The sequence below is a fragment of the Ascaphus truei genome, chromosome 2 (genome assembly GCF_040206685.1).
Source record: "Ascaphus truei isolate aAscTru1 chromosome 2, aAscTru1.hap1, whole genome shotgun sequence".
NCBI lineage: Eukaryota > Metazoa > Chordata > Amphibia > Anura > Ascaphidae > Ascaphus > Ascaphus truei.
This window is the reverse complement of record NC_134484.1, coordinates 99,254,974-99,274,865: the sequence shown is the minus strand read 5'-3', so window position 1 is coordinate 99,274,865 and position 19,892 is coordinate 99,254,974. Positions and strand designations below refer to the sequence as shown.

Sequence of the window (19,892 nt, the reverse complement as noted above, 5' to 3'; positions counted from 1 at the left end):
GAGGAAATCACGCTCTAAAGCGAATTTCCTCCTCTATAAATTCCTACTCTCGTCCTATAACCTTGCCAATATGCCCTTTCCCATGCCAAGCAAATGCACTGTTTTTCAGTTATACTAACTCTGTCTTCTAATTCTCAACGTCTATTTGTCACCTTAACGTCCTTCTCTGCCAGCTTCACCTGTACCCCCTTACGCTCTCACAGCCTGAGACCTTGCCACCAACTTCACAGATTATATTGACTCAATTCAGACATGACATATCTTCATGTCAGGCTCCACTTGCACCACCTACTTCCCTTCGCACACCTATATTTTCTCTCTGCTCATTTTTCACTGTGACTGGTCTCAATGCTCCTCTCATCACCTCACCTTACAACCGGCACCTTTGATCCTTTTCCCTCACATCTCCTCTGCTCCCTCTCTGACACACTAAGTTTCACCCTAACTCACCTTTTTAACCCCTCTCTCATCACCAGAACATTCCCGTCTTCCTTTAAACATGCACTTATCATGCTCATTCAAAAGAAACCCTCTTGACCCAGCCTCCCTCTCTAAATGCCACCCTATTACTCTTCTCCCCTTTGCCTCCAGTGGCCTGTATACCACCCCTTGAATCACTTTTGCTCCTCTAACTCCCTGCAATCTGGTTTCCATCCTCTACACTCCATCGATACACCACTAACAAAAGTGGCCAATTACCTTCTCACAACGACGTCTAAAGTCACTTCTCCTTACTAATTCTACTCAATCCTCTGCTGCCTTTGACACTGCTGATCACCCCCTTCTCCTGCACACTCCCACATCCATTTGCCTCTGTGATGCATCCCTCTCCTGGTTCATCTCCTATGTACCTATCCAATTGCTCTTTCATTGTTTCCATCTCTGGTGTCTCCTCCTCTTCATTCTCTCTTTCTATTGGTGTCCTACAAGTCTCTGTCCTTGGCCCTCTGCTATTCTGGCTATACAGATCCTCTCTTTGAGAAATAATGCAATCCTTTGGCTGTCAGATTCATCTTTAGGCCAATAACACCCACAACTCACTAAGTTGTGCCGTTGCCACCTTCATAATATCACTATGATGTGCCCTTTTCTCACTCATCACACAACTAAACTCCTAATTCCCTCACTCATTTTGTTTTGTCTTGACTAATGCATCTTTCTCTTAGCTGTCATTCCCCTTGTCCATCTGTCTCAACTCCAATGCATCCAAAATGCTGGTGCCAGACTCATCTACCTTACTTACTGTACTGCTCCACTCCTGCTGAGCCACTATTCAAATTCCTACACTGACTTTCCATATCCTTTTAAACCATATGTAAAATCCTAGCGCTGACTTGCCAAGCTCTCAACGATGCTGTTCCCCCTTATATCTCAGTCCTCATCCCCAAATATATCCCTAAATGCCTCTTATTTTTTTTCCATGACATCAGCCTTTCCTCCTGCTTTATTACTTCCTCTCACTCCCCCATACAAGACCCTCTCTCTGGAATTCCATGCCACCTACCATCCCTCAGCTTTCAGACATTTAAAAACTCACCTTTTCAAGGAAGCCTATCTGGCATTCACCTAACATCCACCTCCTCTACCTCCCCTTTAACCTTATTTGGACCAGCTGTGTGGCTGGTCCAAACTCCATGATATCTAACACCCCCTAACATCCACATCACACAACCATAATGGAGATCAGCTGTGCGGCAGGACCATACTCCATCCTGAGGCACACTCCATCCCGAGGCACACTCCATCCCACAATGAGCAGCCACTTTAACTTTTGGTTCAACATTACCCATTATACCCTCCCAAAAACAGTGTTCTCATTTCCCTTATTTGTGCTTATTTGGTACGTCATTCTGTTTATGTAATTGACATAACTCTGTACCCCCATTGTACCACTCTGCAGATTACGTTTGCACTTTACAAATAAACAATAATAATAATAATATAAAGAATAAACAAAATATGAAGTATTTAGCATGACAAATCGTTTGGGTCCAATTTAAGGAATTCTTTATTGCTCTGAAATCATTGTGTAAAATTAAGTTTTTTTGAGTAAAATATGGAGGATTTAGATTTTAATAACTGTGACAAATATTGCCCCATATTTTGCAGAGAATCAGAACCTCAAAATATACTTTTTTTAAATATAGGGTTTAATGTGATTAGTCTATTGTGTCACATTGTAAAACAGCATTTCACGTTACAAATTGAGAATTTTTTCTTTTTGTTAGGAGGAATCATTTGAACAACTTCAGGGTTCCCGTCAACCTTGGATACTCCCAAGCGACACTGAAAGTGAAGTAGAGGTAGAGAAGGAAAAACGTAAGTATTCCCATTGAAAGACAATTATTAATCAAACTGCATTTTTATTGTGTGTATATCTATAGCTGTCTAAACATGTATCTTTCTATTTATGCATGTTTACATCGTTTACAAAAAAATGTACTGTATGTTTTTTCGTATATATATATCAAATACTTGGATGTGCGCTTCACCCAAATAATTAGATTTAATGCTTGTCCACTCATTCTAAAATGAGAAAGGAGCATGATGTGTGAGCGGTAGAAAGAAAGACAGCGCCAGCAAAGCTTGCACTTTCATTTTGAATTTTTGCTAACAAATAATTCCAACCTCTAATAATAGTTGAAGATTATTTTTAGTGACATACATTTGTATTTAATATATAAAACAGGTTACTGTCTTTTACTTTCACTTGTTCCACCTTCAAGAGTGACTTGAAGTACCGTACTTTGCCCTGAGTGTTAGGATTGTTTCTCTCTTTTCACTTGAAAGTAGTATGTTTTTTTAAGTTACAATGTTTTTTAATGTGTAATGTTTAATGTGTAATGTGTAATCCTTATTAAATGTGACCAACAACTGATTTTTGTTGAACCAAAACCTTTCCCACTTTAGAAAGGTAATCTGATTCTGATTACAATTTAAAACATTGGGTGTAGTGTATTAATGTTGTGTTTAATGCTTACTTATACAGTATGTCAAATATAACAATCCCTGATTGTTGGAGGAGTTTATGTAAAGTCACACTTTAAGATATTAGTGCTTTTTAGTTTGCACTAATCATTATTCTGTTAAAGTCACACTTTGGATGAGATTTTGAACATATAAAATGTGATATATGCTATTAAAACATGTGTATCATTAAATACCTTCCTACTTAAATGGCATATAGAGAATAAATATTTAACTTTTATTCGCTATTGTATTACTCACATAATACAAGTCCTATGGGACAAAAACTGAAGCGATCATCCATCACATATAAAACTAATAAAATGAAACACTTTGAGCACAATTGAGCTTTGAAACGCAGTACCACTGAAGATTTTAACAGAAAATTGCTTTCATTTTAAAAGAGGACTATACAGTATCTGTCCATGGAGAGGAGGTCCATAAATGGATACTAGCAGGAAGAATACCTGGAGGCAGAGAGCAGGTGATGCTCTACGCTGCACTCACCCATAGGTATCGACTACTTGCCACTGTTGGAGACAGGATAATGTCTTGATGGACCATTTAGTCTTACCCAGACTATTGGCAGTTCTTATCCTTTTTTGTAATAGTGATTTTGCAAAATAGATTTAAAAAACATATTGAAGCTGCATCAGTCCCCATTACTGCTTGTTGCCAATAGAAATAATCCCAGCAGTTATCTTTATCCATGTCATTATTGCCTTGAAATGGGGAAACATTAAGGAACATATCCTGAAATGAAAGGTTTTAGGATGGTAGATGTCCCAGTTCAATTTATGTAATCTTAATCAATTCAAAGAGCTTTCACCTATGGGCTTGTTTTTAAAAATAACACCAGACTTTACCATTAATTATTAAGCCATTGAAAGCACACAGGAACAAAAATAATCTGGAAGTATTAACAATAACTTTCTGTTTGTATCACTGTATTTATTTCAGGAGCAGAATTTAGCTCAATTTATTATGTGCATTTGTGCCTTTTCAGCAACAATCTTCCATATAGTAAATCGGCTTTTGTACTAAGATATGGAATGCAGAAATGATTCAGCACAGTGGCAGGTGGTATCTAAAAGAGCAAATTGTTAAAAATCAGCTTTTGATATAATTATATGATAATGGCAACCACCTGGTATCAGAATGCTTGTATTGTGGCCATACCGCAGTTCAAAGACATTCTTGCTGGAACATGGCGCCCGTCATATTTATTGAGCTGTTCTGCTATTGTCTTGGTAGATACGGCAGCTGGCATAAAAATATACATTTTATTGCAGAATAATAGGAAAAGTAATTCATGCATTTATTTAGATACTTATACAAAATACAGTACTTTATGCGATCTAGTGTCCTGAAGACTGGAAGTTTATAATCTGTGATACCGTATATATCTATGAGCTCCAGATTAGAAGTGGCAAAATAAATCTTGACGAACCCAACACCTGTTTTGTGACTTGATGTTTCATAAATTATTAAGAAAATACTTACAGCATACTGTACTTTTACTTTGCGATAATGACAGTCAGAGGGAAATGTACAGTTCAGAAAATATGTACAGTAATCATACAAAAATATATTAGAAAAGGTGTAGAAGTCTGTTTACTTTTATAGAGCTGGTTGCAATCACATGAAGACCTTGCATCTCAAACTTTTGGTAATGTTTTTGGATTGCACTGTTGACATTTTTGCTGTTTTGCACCATTCTTTATTAAAAAAAAACCCCAGTACATTGGAAAATATTTGTAGTGTTGCGAGTGCTTGAAATTTTGCCTTTTCAATCTTTTCAAATAAGTTTTGACAGTACTGGGAAATATCTCAGTGGGAGAAAAAAGATTTTTTGTTTCCTCCGGGTACTTCGTTAGCCTAAAATGTCTCTGTTTTTTTGTGTATTTTTGTCATAACAAAGATTTAGATTTCAGAGTAATCCTGAGGGAAATTCACAAAATCAATCAGATGTGTAACTGATTGACTTGCCAAGGAAGTCTTTCAATTACATTAGTAAAATAAACCATAAGCCATACAATACTTAACGTTAAAAAACAGGATGTACTCTGTCACTCCAAATTATGCAGCTAGTATATTCATACTTTAAAAAAATCAAGAAATATCACCTTTTGCTATTTCTATTTTGTCTAGTCCATTACCTCTTGCTGGTCCCCCCTCCCCCCTCCTTCATGGTTTAAAATATTCTCCAACCTTTTTAACCTCCTCCTCCCTAGCACAGAAGATCCCTCTTCTGATCAGCAATCCAAGTGCACATAAATGTGGCAAATGGTGCATTGAAGGGCATTTTCAATGCTCATTGTTGCATCTATGGAGTTAAGTACTAACAATGTACTGTACTGTACTTCAGTACACCTTGTTTCCCACATCCTTTGTTTCTACTACTTGTTATTGTCACAGGAGACCAGGCAGTTTACACCTTTTTACCAGGATCATTCATTGAGCAAAACAGGATAGTGAAATAAATTGTAGTTTATTCGCTTAAATAGGCATATACATACTGAAACACATAATACAGACAAAAAGCACACTTACTGGGGGTCAAAAACTAGACTCTCCTAGGTGCAGGGAACGCTAAATAAGAGTTTTCCCCTGGCCGGAACTTAGCCCGAAATCCTCCAGTTCCCAAATCGGCACGAAGTTCCGCATGCCTCCGCTCCCTTCTCTTCTGAGAACTTGGATTTTTTCATGACCGGGTGTTAGTACATAAATCCTGGAACTAAATTTGACTTGTAATCCCAGCCGCGACTGCTACGTTCGATTATTAGAACTTGGGCACAAAAAGTGAGACTTAGAAACTTTTCGGCAGGATTCTCAGGTTGAAAACTGAAGCCGGTGCTCTGCTATTCACACAAGAGCTTCTACTTCTACCGCTGGAAATAGGACATACTTGAAAACGAGAGGTAACTCTCAATGTATTACTTCCTGGTAAAATATTTTATAAATAAATAAATAAAATAAATAAATCTGAAATCTGATTGGCTCAGACATTTCTTATAGTATTTGGAGTTTAATTCACAAAATACTACAGCTAATCACAGCGTGGGAACTTTATCAGCAGCCAATCAGATCAAAGCTGGTATGGAAAGCCGGGTCTGCAGGAAATCTGAAATTGTCAAGGGATATGCACAAGATTGCCACCTCTGTCCCTGGCTATCTCATGCCACCCGCTGGGTTAGGCTCCTCCAAGTATGGCAGAACAAATTGCAGCCTGGACGGCTGCCATTGATCCCAGGATATGGGTACTTGAGCCTTTCCCTGTTACCCAAATGGTGTTCACACCTCTGGCATCCTCTGGTTACTTTCATCTACGAAGTCCAGCAGACTTACGGACACCAACTTGGCCCTGGCAGCCTGAACATTGGTTCCGAAAGTCCCAGCTCATTACAGTACACAACAGTATATTTCAATGTATTAGTAAAAATAGACTTTAATACATCCCTAAGCCCTAGGTGTGGCGGATAGAATAAAAATGTGTATTTGTATCCTTATCAGCCTGTGTTCCCCACACACTATCTATAGGACTTAGACTGGACTCTGAGAGTCTCCTCACAACCTTATCTATCGTTGGAGCACCCATAAACTCAATACTAGTTCTGAGCAATCTGGGCATTAACTGGGGTAGCCCCCTTAACCTAGGAATCCCCACAGTTACGGGGACAATATTCATCCCTGTGCCCCATTTACTTTTCTGGGCAATGCTGAAGCAGGGAATCCTAGCGGTGAGTCACGTAAGCATTTTCAAGGGGAGATATTGCCGGAACAATGTGCCTACATGTATCCGGGAATCAGGCATGATTCCCGGGTACATTTTTAGGGGAACCGACAACTCCGGACTCTGACTACCTAGGCACATTCTGACAACAATTCCTCCGCAAAATCCCCTTTGAAACTCATACCCTAGCAATCCCTGCTCGCTGACATGCCCAGAAAGATAAAAACACAAAAAATACTTTAACAACGCAAAGTACAGTTTATACATATAGCATTACTGGGCACAAGAGCTAACACTCCTGAATCCTTATATACGGATCAGGGGTAACCATTCATGGCTTGACCTTTATTGAGAGACTTGTTACACCCTACTGTCACAGTTATAACTACACAGAGAAGCCAAACTGCATTTGAACCACAATGAAATTCAGTCACACTGCTCAGTGCTCCCAGACTCAATAATTAGTTACAGTACAAGCCTCTGTTTAAAGAACAGAAACACACACCAATCAGGTGTGTTAGGTAAGTATTTTACTAACACCAATTCCTCCACCCTCCCCCTGCATTGCAATCTCTCATACCAGGCCGTAAAAAAAAATGAACCCACTGAACACTCCAAGCTCACACACCAATGTTAATAATACACACTGCACACCACTTTCCTTCTGGTTATAACGTTCACCTAATGTAATGCAAGGTTTTTATATATAATGTGTAGCAGGTCTTCCCCCCACCCTCTGGGAGATTTCACTGTTACCTGTACACTCGTTGTGCTGTACCTGTTAGGCTTACAGGATTGCTGAGTGTCTGCCGATGTTACTGGGGAAGACAGACAGGCTTTTAGATGTAAAGCTCTCATCTCGTTCTGGGTGTAGTGCCTCTATTCCCAGCAGGCCCCATTAGTGGTGGGTGCAGTCCCTGCAGGAAAACCATCTTGCACTCCCCCTGATAAACTGCAGTCACAGGCAGGAGTATAAAAGCAACAACTGGTCATTATTGAGTACAGCCGTACACATCAACAATGCATTTTCTTCTAGTCCCTGGACTCAACTCCCAGGGCTTGGGGCCCCAAAGGTCTATCCCTGACTCCCATGCTCCCTGGTGGAGTATGGGGTAGTTGTTCCCAAACCCCTGTGGGAGGGATCTCTCTCTCTCTTCCCTGAGGAAGGAGAACACTCTAAATTTGGATCTGCAGTCCCTTTTGTACCCAGGGGAAGGTCCTAGGTCTGAGCCCCTGATAGGGCAGTATCCAGGGGAAAGATAAACCCGGGCGCTACCCCACAGCTAAGTGAATAATAAGGAAAATTTGTTTGTTCGTAATAAAAACCACCTTAAGAATCCTAAAAGGTTCTCCTCTGCTTCTCGGTCTCTGTCTATGACTCTAACCTCATAAAGGATCTATCCAGGATCCTTAGGAAATACAGAAACAAAGGAGAAAAAGGGGAGCACAGGTGGAGATACACTGAATGACGGAATATAACACTCTGGAATACAAATCCCAAAGTTGGGGAATGGGCTGATGATGAAGTGTATGATATCAAATGTACTTACATGGCCTTGTGTAAGTATTATCGCATCAGGGTTTCTTTTCTTTATCTACTTCTTTCTGTATCTTCCTTAAACCAAATTCCTTTTTTTTTTTTTTCTTTTTTTTTTTTTCTTCTTCTTGGTTCTTGATGGTAGTCTCTTCTGATAGCCTGCTACCGTACGCCAGCGAAGTTTCCCTCAAAAAGAATTGGTAACATAAAAGAGGGGTTTCAGAGATAATAAAATCCAATTCAAGAGGGGCCACTGTTAGTTACAAGGTGGTAACAGGGACATAAGTAAACAAATGCAGAATAAAAACTGCATGCACTCACACGGGCAAATTGTGAGAGCGATCTTGGGGAGGGTATCTCTATTCTCTCCACATCCAATGCAAATGAATAAAAACAGTGGATACTCCTGTGAAAATAAAGGAGATCAAGGTTAATGGGAATAAGGAAAAGTAAAAGATAATACAGTACTCACACGGCCACGTGTGAGCCCCCACGTCGAATGGTATCTTTTCTTGCTTTTCCAGTGCTGCAGCAGTTCTTCCAGATGAAAGAGATGCTTGGAGTTCAATCCCAAATTGCAAAAATACTTTATTAAAACATTAAAACACAAAAAGCCCTTAGGTCTAATACCAAGGGGGCTAAAGATTTAAAACGCCAAGTAGTCTTCAGGAGGTGGTTGTTCAGGGCGCGTGGTGCGCAGGGAAACTTAACCCGCGTCCGGTACAGTCCTTTGCTCCTCTGCCCTGCTCCTGTACGGTGGCCTCACTAGTTCAAAATAGCTCAGAGGTTTGAACAACGCGTTTCGCCCTTTCTTGGGCTTCCTCAGGTTCCGTAGATGGGAGTGGATGGTGTTTTGGATATATATACATATCAGGTAGCCAATCCCATACCACCCTCTGAGCCTACTCCCTCTTAGGAGTAAAAAAACAGGAATAAAAACGTCTGTGTTTGGGTTTCTAGTTGCTTATGCCCAAATCAAGTGCAATAAATAATCAAATAAAGCTTAAATCCATATATAATATTTAAACTAATGTGCAAAACCTAATATCCACATGCTAAATAATTAATTAATGAAATTGATCTGTGTTTAAATAAATAAATAAATCACGTGATGAGAATAAATGATCCTTAAATCTTTTAAAGTGTTATTGATTCCAAAGAAGCCTTACTAACCAGTGATGTGACTTAATGTGAAATATATATCAAAGTGTTACACATAAATGACCCTAAATGTCCTCAAACTGTAATTAAAAATAGTGATATACCTTAGACATAAAAAAAGTGATAAGAGAGGGACCCTAAATGAGCTCATACATATAATCAAATAATACACAATGATATTGATACATAATTGATCCACACAAAATATATTAAAACATTGTTAACATTGAATAAAACACATAATCATTCCAATGATATGAATTTTAATATAGTTAAACACCCAATGATAGCTGATGGTATGATAAGGGTATTTAAGCCCTTGCAATAAACCTTCTAAGATAAAGGTAAAAAATTAATTTCCTATACCATAATTTACAGTAGGAAATATACATGAATGAGTTAACTTTTATAGTGTAAATCTGTTTAAAAAATTAGCCGAAAATTAGTACGCTAATACAATTATATGAGATAATAAGTACAGGATTATCTCGTGAAAGGAAAAAACTTTAAATACATCCTTCCCAATAATTGTAATTAAACATCAACGCGATCTTGATAGATACATGTAAAAAAGGGATAAGGTAAACCAAAAAAACGGTATAAATAAATGAAAATCAATGCATTTGAAGAAACATCTGCAATATAAATAGGAGGGAGAAAGGGAAAAGAGTTACTTCATTTGCAGGGGCAGGTTAAAAAGGTGAGACACATTGGTGACTAAACAAAGGCCCCCAGGTCCACATCGATGTTCAAACCTTTAGGGGTCAATATTTTCAGTCGATATATCCAATATGTCTCACGCTGACACAATCTCTGGAGTCTATCGCCACCTCTCCAGTGAGCATCCACTCTTTCTATGCCCTTATAACTAAGGCCATCCGGGTTGCCCTCGTGGACCAGGCTAAAATGCCTGGATACACTATGCGTCATAACCTGTTAGGGCAGTATCCAGGCCTTAGGCCCACCCACCTGTCACTCAAGGGAGTTGTTTACTGCTGCAGCAGCAAGGGCATAGATTTAACCCTAACACTGTCTGCGCTGAAACCAGGGCTTTTGTGTTAGGTAGGGCAGATTAGTAGTCAAGGGGATACACGGCTATAAATGTATAACCCTGTTAACCTGATGTGCCCATGTATTTGTAACCATGTATCGTTCATCATAACCCTGTGCCCAGAACATACTTGAAAACGAGAGGTAACTCTCAATGCATTACTTCCTGGTAAAACAATTTATAAATAAATAAGAAATAACACCTAACCCAAACTGCACTTAAACCCCACAGCAATTCAGTCACACAGCTCAGAACTGGGTTGTAGTTACTGTATTATTTTATCCCTATTCCATGTTATCTTAGGTTATCTGGCCTACAGTATGTATGCAACAGACATTACATTGGCCATTATATACATACCGGCAGGCAAGATAGGGCTAATGAATCCTGGATTAGATGAGAAAATAAATGCTGTATTTTTAACGTTAGGCAGCTTCCGATAAATATTTTGAATCGATGACTGGCATCAAAATGACAACAGTTAGTTTAGTCATTTTTTTGCTGCTCCCGATATTTTTCCCGTCACGATCATTTGTATTGTTATTCTTAGCAGTATGACATTGATGACTTGCACCATAGAAAAAACTGGGGGTTTTGTTGTTGTTTTTGAATAACGATTTTTTCGATATCGGGGTTTGATGACTCAAGGCCTATGAGTTAACCTTCACCTTGTTGTGTAGATTGAATAAATGTGGAAAGCTATCAAAAGCTACGAAATCTGCATACAAGTAGTAGCCAATGTCTTCTGAATGCTTTCAGTTTATTCTAAATTCAGAATGTGTTGCTACGGCTGGGGCCCCGCTGCGGTCGGCGGCGCGCACAGCTGCGTGCGCCACCAGCCCCTTATCTGAAGTGTGCTGGTCCCCGCTGCCACTTTCCGACAGTGCTGACTGCGTGCTGTGATGCGTCAGCCTGCCGGAGCTGCAAGCTCCTGGTGTTTTGCAGCGCTGACGCGTCACATGGTGCGGCAGTGAGCCAATGAGGAGGAGAGGAGGGGAGTGGTCTGGAGCTACGGGAGGGAGGCGGCTTGGGAGGGAGGTCTGAGTGCTGGGGTGTGTGTGTGTCGCACAGCCTGGGGGGACGGACGGGGGTGGTTGGACGGGGGGAGGGACGGACTAAAGTAACCTGTTCACGATCTGTGTTAGTACTGGTATTTTAGTACTTCAATCTCTTGTGCTTTGCGTGGTTGGTATTACAGTATTATGTGCTGTACTGTAGGTGGCATTAAGCTGAAGCGCGAGCTATCTACTGTTACGGGGGGGGGGGGGCAGGACGGACCCCCGACCCATTTTGGCCATGCCCCCTGACTTGTTTTGGCCACGCCCCCCGCGCCCAATAAAGTTCACTGCAGACCGCAGATCGCGGTGCAGTGAGGTGCACGTGCCGCCGGCAAGGAAGGCAGCCGTGCTAGCGCATGCAGTGGGGCCTCTGCCTAACTGTGTTTGTAGTGCTAAGTACAACTACAGATGTAAGGTAACGCCATGTACCGGGCAGCAGACCTAAGGCCCTACAGTTTAAAGAAATTAAAAGGTGTATCTGGAGATGTTTTGTGTGCTTTAAGTATTTAAAATGTTCAGTATCAAAATGTAGCGCACTTTCCCCCACCCCCTGGGAGATATGGTGGCTACGGTGTATGTGCTGCTTTACCTGCGGCTCACAGGAGGTCTGAGCCTCCACTGCTGGGGGCCTGGGGTGTATCTGAGTCTGTAGTCGGTAGCGCCTCCACCTGTGCAGGCTCCTACTATGTGGGATAACCCCATTACAGGAACCCTGTGCAATGAAACACACGCTTATATATGTATACTGTAACAGTTTTAATGCATGCGGAAGAATACTGAACACATATCTATATATAGTTGCACTCAGGCCTCGCAAGGCCGTACCTCACACCGTGTCTATACCCCAGATAGAGTTTACCACAAAATCACTGAGGTGCCCCTGGGAACCCAACCACCCTCGTGTCAACAGAGTCACTCACCCACCCAAGTGTGTGAGACAGCGCTGCCCCACTAGCATGTGTATAGTTGGTGCACGTAGTGAGGTGAGGTACCTGCCGGGTGCTCAACACCCGGGCGTGCAGATGCTGAAAGAAGAGATCCACGGATCCAAGGAAGGTATCCGCGATGTCTCCGCCTCTACGTTGGGTGGTGTCCCGCTTGGACGGTGCCACCATGCAGCATTTCTCTTTCTGTAGTTGGCGATCTGGTCACAGACCACCTGATGCCAGGGCGCAGCCATATCCTGTCTGTGTCCCTCCCTCTGGTACTACAGGGCAGTGTCCCTATCTATGGGCCTGTCCCTGCAGCAACCACAAGCTGAGGGGAGTCAGGGCCTAGCTAGGGCCTAACAGGGGTGTCGCTGGCCTATTGCAGGTGCCACAGACACGCTGCACATACCACCTACCCTGACCTTGTCCCTGCTTCAACTGGCGTGGCTGTCAATGCACAAAATTGATCTATTACCTGGTGCAGGGAATACTGGTGCGCAATTGGCTGTGCTGGTCACATGGTGTCTCTGCCCCTAGGCATCCTGGGGATTGTAGTTCCCCATGAGGAGCTTCTGTGTGCTGGCCGCCTCGCGCGCTACCACTGTGCCTGCACGGCATCTTGCGCAGGCGCGATTGGAGCCAAGATGGTGATGCCCTGCCTTCAGCAGCCTCCCCACACCCTCCACCAGCCTCTGCTGCCAGATGTAGCTGCAGCCAGAGGTTTGGGGCAGATGGGGGACCAGGGGGGACCCAGGCTATAATTATAGCAAGGAAAAAGACAAGCGCAGACCTCTCATGGTGTAGTATATAAAGTATAAAATGTATATGTAAAGGTAAAAGATGCACGTACAGCAGCAAACATCATTTAAGCAATGGTTAATAACCATAATATCAACGATGATGCCAAGATTCGCGTCCGTCTCATCTGCAAGAGCCGTCCTCTCTGGTCATGCAGGTTTCACTCCATAAGGTTAGTCCTCCCGCAGGAGTTGCTCCCAGGTTATTTCGACTCAAGTCATCTGAGTACTCACATGCCGAGTACCGTGGCTTTCGACCTGAGCAGAGGGAACCTGGAACATCCGGATCCATTTGAATAATCCACAAAGAAGTTTCCTCAGGGCATGCGGAATTAAACACAAGGGACAATCATAGTGTGTACTGCTACATAAACAACATAATAACAAACAACTTAGACGGGAGAAGACTAACAAACAATGAACAATCAAAACACTGCTGAAATAAACAGTTAAGCTAATTTATTAAAATATAAGAGACAATGTCTGTCTAAAAATACACGAGTTGTGTCACGCTGCTGGCCCGGTTTACAAAATCCAGAATCCTACTCACAACAAGATAGGAATTAAATAGACACATCCAAACAGTGGCAGATGACTCCCAATGGCTCCTCCGCTAAAGGGGAACATCTATGTAGGCGATCTGATGCCGTCTGTGTACTCCGTGTACCGAGCTCAAGTGCAGAAGCAGACGTTGGGGGAGAATTTTACTGAGAGCTGCTGGGCTGTTTTCACAGTGCCTAGAAGGTGCACGCGCGTCTCTCACGATAAGCTGTAACCTCTGACCCTACACATTATGTGACGTCATCACTTCCTCAGGGGTATATAGATTGTTAGAACCAGAATGTCTATTTATACATGTCCAAAGGCTGTGATTGGTTCAAAAATAGCCAATCAGACGGTACTAACACTAATCTCAGCATGTGTAACAACAACAGAGAAACAAAACATATATACACTACCGACACACTTTATTAAAGTGTGGCCGGTACCGCAAGCCGGGATATTTCCCGGCTTGCTTGTGGCTGCCCCTCGGCGTGCCGCGCGTCATAGACGCGCGGTCACGCGTCTTCGGGAGCCTGCGCCCCCTGCACGCGCGTCCAGGGCTCCCCGAGGGAGCCCTGGTGTCCCGCGATCTGCGGGACGGCGGCAGGGGGTTCCGGGGGACCCGGCGGACCCGGTAGCGGTAGGGAGAGCGCCCCGATCGGAGGGCGCTCTTCCGCTGCTTCGGCGCGCGCCCGTCACACTCGGGCGCGCGCCAGGCTACTGCTGCGGCCAAGAACGGGCAAATGCTCGAATAAACTTGGCCGCAGCAGTACAACACAATAAAACACAGCAATACAACAATAATAATGAAATAATGAACTAAATCTGTATATTTAAACCTATAATACCCTGTAATCCAAGATGATAGTTACCTGTGTATTACACTGGTTGCATATACAGTGGTGTGAAAAAGAAAGTACACCCTTTTTAAATTCTATAGTTTTACATATCAGGACATAATAACAATCATCTGTACCTTAGCAGGTCTAAAAATTAGGTAAATACAACCTCAGATGAACAACAACACATGACATATTACACTGTCTCATGATTTATTTAACACAAATAAAGCCAAAATGGAAAAGCTAGGTATGTGTGAAAAACTAAGTACACCCTTACTGCTTCCATAGGAATTAAGATGCTAAGTAGCAGACAGGTGCTGCTAATCAAATGCCTTTGATTAATTGATCATCAGCAAGTGTGACCACCTCTATAAAAGCCAAAGTTTTAGCAATTTGCTGGTCTGGAGCATTCAGGTGTGTGTTAACACAATGCCAAGGAGGAAAGACATCAGCAATGATCTTAGAGAAGCAATTTTTGCTGCCCATCAATCTGGGGGAGGGTTATAAGGCCATTTACAAACAATTTAAAGTCCATCATTCTACAGTGAGAAAGATTATTCAAAAGTGGAAACCATTCAAGACAGTTGCCAATCTTCCCAAGAGTGGATGTCCCAGCAAATTTTCCCAAGGTCAGACCATGCAATGCTCAGAGAAACTGCAAAAAAACAAGAGTTGCATCTCAGAGTCTACAGGCCTCAGTTAGCATGTTAAATGTTAAAGTTCATGACAGTACAATTAGAAAAAGACTGAACAAGTATGGTTTGTTTGAAAGGGTTGCCAGGAAAAAAAAAGAAAATGTCAGCATGGCTTAGGTTTACAAAGTTGCATCTGAACAAACCACAAGACTTCTGGAACAATGTCCTTAGGACAGACGAGACCAAAGTGGATTTGTTTGGCCATAATGCACACGCCACGTTTTGCGAAAACCAAACACAGCATATCAGCACAAACACCTCATACCAACTGTCAAGCACGGTGGTGGAGGGGTGATGATTTGGGCTTGTTTTGCAGCCACAGGACCTGGGAAACTTGCAGTCATTGAGTCAACCATGAACTCCTCTGTATACCAAAGTATTCTAGAGTCAAATGTGAGGCCATCTGTCCGACAGCTAAAGCTTTGCCAAAATTGGGTCATGCAACGCGACAATGATCCCAAGCACACCAGAAAATCTACAACAGAATGGCTGAAAAAGAAAAGAATCAAGGTGTTGCAATGGCCCAGTAAAAGTCCAGACCTCAACACGATTGAAATGCTTTGGCAGGACCTTAAGAGAGGTGTGCATAAACAAATGCACACAAACCTCAATGAACTGAAGCAACGTTGTAAAGAAGAGTGGGCCACAATTCCTCCACAACGATGTGAGAAACTGATAAAGTCATTGTATGTCTTTATTTATATAGCGCCATAAATGTACATAGCGCTTCACAGTAGTAATACATGTGGTAATCGAATAAATAACAAATAATATAAATAACAGATCATGGGAATAAGTGCTTTAGACATAAACATAACATTAAGGAAGAGGAGTCCCTGCCCCGAGGAGCTTACAATCTAATTAAAGTCATACAGAAAACGTTACTTCAAGTTATTGCTACTAAAGGTGGTTACTATTGAATCATAAGGTATACTTAGTTTTTCACACAAGATCTTGCAACGTGACAGTGACATCACAATTGATGGAGAATGAAGTCAGTCCAAAAGGCACAGAGCAGTGGAAACTGTGTGTTTGAACATAAATGCAGGGTTTTCAAATGGCTGACCAACCAAAGTGAAATAACAGATTCTGCAAGTGAAGTCTGTCCCACTGTGTATGACCAGTTGTGCTTACAGTATACACAGGGAAAGGTGGGAAGAATTGAGGAAATAGCGCCTCTAGAGGTCAAGCTGAAGAATACACGTGAAAGTAAAAAATGGAAGAGTTTCTGACCACACTTCAGCGCAGCCAAGCAGAAAATACTGCTGCCTTAATACAAGGGTTGCAGCAATTGTCAAAAATACAAGCTGAGTATGTATGTATGTCTTTATTTATATAGCACCATTAATGTACATAACGCTTACGAGTACTGCATCATTGGTACGGCAGGTGGCACTGTCACTACACCAGATCCTGAAGGAGGATCAAAAGAAAGCGATTCTTTCCCTGCGTGGCCCCGCAAAAGGAACTGCACCAGATGCATTTATGGTGTCAAGAGCCTGGCCACAATAAACACTGTCCCTTCAGGTCGTACAGTATGATGACGAGGAGGACTCCAATGGGGCTCTGTGAAAAAGACAGTCTCCGCTGCAAGCAACGCGCTGTGATCAAAATGAAAACACACATCGCAAGAACTTCACTGAGTCAGCTCTTCATGAATTCCCTAGTGACATCTTCTCAAACAAGGAGAGAAGGTATGTCCCAATTGTCACGGGAATGACGCCTAGTCTTGAGATTACAAAGGCTTCTGTTACCACCATGGTGGAAAAGCAGAGAAAGTCAAACAAAAGGAGTACTGACTGGAAACTGTACTATGAGATGTCCCAGAAAGACATTCAAAACTTCATCACAGAGCAAGAAGTTTCTCAGCAAGAGGCTCGTACCCTCAAAGCAGAGCTTGGTAAAGTAAAGAAACAATTGACACAGGACAAATTAGAAGTGCAGGAAGCACTGCAGAATACAGAGTGATTCCTGCAAGAAATCCTCCCTGGAGCAGTGCACACAAGCAGTGCACATACTGTGGAGCCAGCTGTGAGAGCTGCAAGAGGCCAAGGAGAAACAGGTGGATGCCTATGAGAAGCAGCAAGTTCTACAGGAAGCAAATATCCAGGCTGCAAACCATGTTTATTTATAGTGGTTAAATAATACAATAATAAGCCCACCGTCCCTTTAAAGAAAAACAAATCATAAAAATAAAGCCTACTCCTATCAGGAGACTATCTAAACATCCTCTCACTCTCTGATTGTCCCTGGCCAACTAAACTGGTTCCCAACTTTAAATAACCCACCAAGGTAGCAACAATATCAATAGTCCTTAGGCACCAAAATATACGTTATTTAGTCCTTATCTGTTGTGGGACACGGTCCCAAAAGAGCCCAGGAAATCCCTCTTGATCTAATGTCCTGGACAGGACAGCACTGCTTCCATAGTAGACTCACATCCTTGTTTCTTCCAGGATTTGTCACCCAGGCAATCCGAGCAGGCTCTGCGACCAACATCCAGCAAGCCTAGGGGATTGTGCCAGCCAGGTTACTCCTGACTGGGGAGAAGTCACTCTCTCTCCCCATTCTCTTGGGAGTGCAGCTCTCTGTCTGTCTTTTCACTCCTGCTCGCTCAGGAGACCAGGCTGATTCGCTGAGCAAAGACAGTGACTGTATCACAATATGGAGAACGTGGACAAAGAGTCACTCAGTGAGTAAAGACACTGGCCAGCACTGTGAGGGGAACCTGGTTCAATTCCCGGTGTCGGCTCCTTGTGACCTTGGGCAGGTTACTTTTACAGGGACTGTGTCTGCAAAATGTCTGTAAAGCGCTACATGAAACAGCAGCACAATACAAGAACAAACTATTATTATTATATAATAGGAGGATTCCAGACATCCATCCATTTCTAAATAAAATTTCTGCCTAATATAATATATTTAAAATTATTAATGGAGATGGCTAAAAAACATAACAGCAGTCCATAATCCTTGTTAAAAGCACTATCAATCCTAACAAAGCAAGAGTTTGCAGGTTCCCTGCTCTGGTAGTAACATAATGACAATATTGCAGTATTGGAGTATAACTATAGCCTTCCAGTTATCCTACAGTAAGCATTTTCTAATGGAGGACCTCCTCCAGGGCAATAATGACATCATGTGATGATGTTACGGGACACACGGCGCCTCTTGCCCGTCAACTCGTAATGTGATGATGTCATGGGACTTCACGTGGCAGCAGGAGATGCTGGTCCATACTGTGGCCCTGTGCTCTCCTCCAGACAAACTCCTGTAATCACAGTTTAAATGTTGTGGTGTTTAATTTAAACTGTCATTATGGAAGTGTGACTGGGGATGAGCGTGGAACCAGGTGCAGTCACACCGATGGAACCACCATCAAGCCGGCCCTGCATGGGTCATTATATAAGGCACTGCCAGGGAACTCTAAATAGCTTAATAGAAGTGATCAGTTTGCTGCTAATTATGTACACTGTATTATGGTATTACTTCTTCTAAAATGTTGCTATTTGCACATTTCCCATTGAGCAAGGTTTCCAGGGCATTATGTGCAGATCTTTAAACCACTTGCTCCGTTATCAGTGTTATTATTATAGAGTTTGTAATGCCCAGGGTGCCATTTTTCCCCTTCAGGGAATGGTCAGTCCTGCCCTTGTAGTGTTTCTGTCTGTTCCATGTCTGTTCCATGTATTCCTAAAAACAAAATAAGTTGTGGTTAGAAAGTAACAAAGTGAGGAAACCCCTCCACCGTACAACTCACGGTGAGTGATCATTTCCATGTAATTACCTAGAATCCCTGGCTGCAGTGAAAGCATTGTATGCTAATAGATCATGCGGAAAAGCAGGGTTTCAGATCTGTCTGAGACATGTGAATGTGCTCACATGTGGTATTTTTATTTGACGTATTCCTAAACAAATACTTTGACTTTACCCAGCGGGCATGTATGGGAAAGTAAAACCTACAAAGTAAACATGTCATTTGTTTTGGAAATGTAATGCTCCCCCACCAGTTGTGGTCACGAATCCTGGAGGGCTTCCATTGCCACACACTTCTCACATTTAAATGGTTACAGGCTCCAGCTACCGTGCTTAATGTTCTCTAATTTCATAGTAAACTGTGAAGTGCAAAAGCTATGTTTTAACATGTTAATTCTATTGCCAACACTGTGTGATTGTTTAAATATAAAAGACAATATCAGAATAAAAATAAATAGTTGATATGTTAATTCTATAGGGCTAATTTCCTGTTAAGAACACACATCTATAAGCATCCAATTTTTGAAGCATGTGCAGTATAATGGAGGTCAAAAGAAGTGATTACGAAAAGTACCATATTTTGAATTTATTAATCCTCCTTAAGCCTTAAAGTAAAGATACAGAAAAATGATAATATGTGTTTTCAGAATAATGCACATAGCTTGCTAAATGAAGATTGATGGGGTGACATCTTTCTGCAATGGCATGGCAATTATTCTTAAGCACATATTATTAAGCATGTTTGATTTGCGTTCTAATTGAGATTCTATTTTAAAGAACTGCATGATTTGAAATCTGTACCCAAGTTTGCATAATGTCATTA

The 19,892-nt window shown here is 41.9% G+C and overlaps 1 protein-coding gene across 3 annotated transcripts in view; it reads left to right on the top strand.

Moving 5' to 3' along the window:
• The window catches only part of C2H8orf34 (chromosome 2 C8orf34 homolog), a 464,168-nt gene that overhangs the window by 437,715 nt on the left and 6,561 nt on the right, over nt 1–19,892 (top strand). For all 3 annotated transcript variants that reach the window (XM_075583770.1, XM_075583769.1, XM_075583766.1), the window contains exon 13: nt 2,229–2,319. In XM_075583770.1, the coding sequence (XP_075439885.1) occupies nt 2,229–2,319 (91 nt within the window). The remainder of the gene's footprint in view (nt 1–2,228; nt 2,320–19,892) is intronic.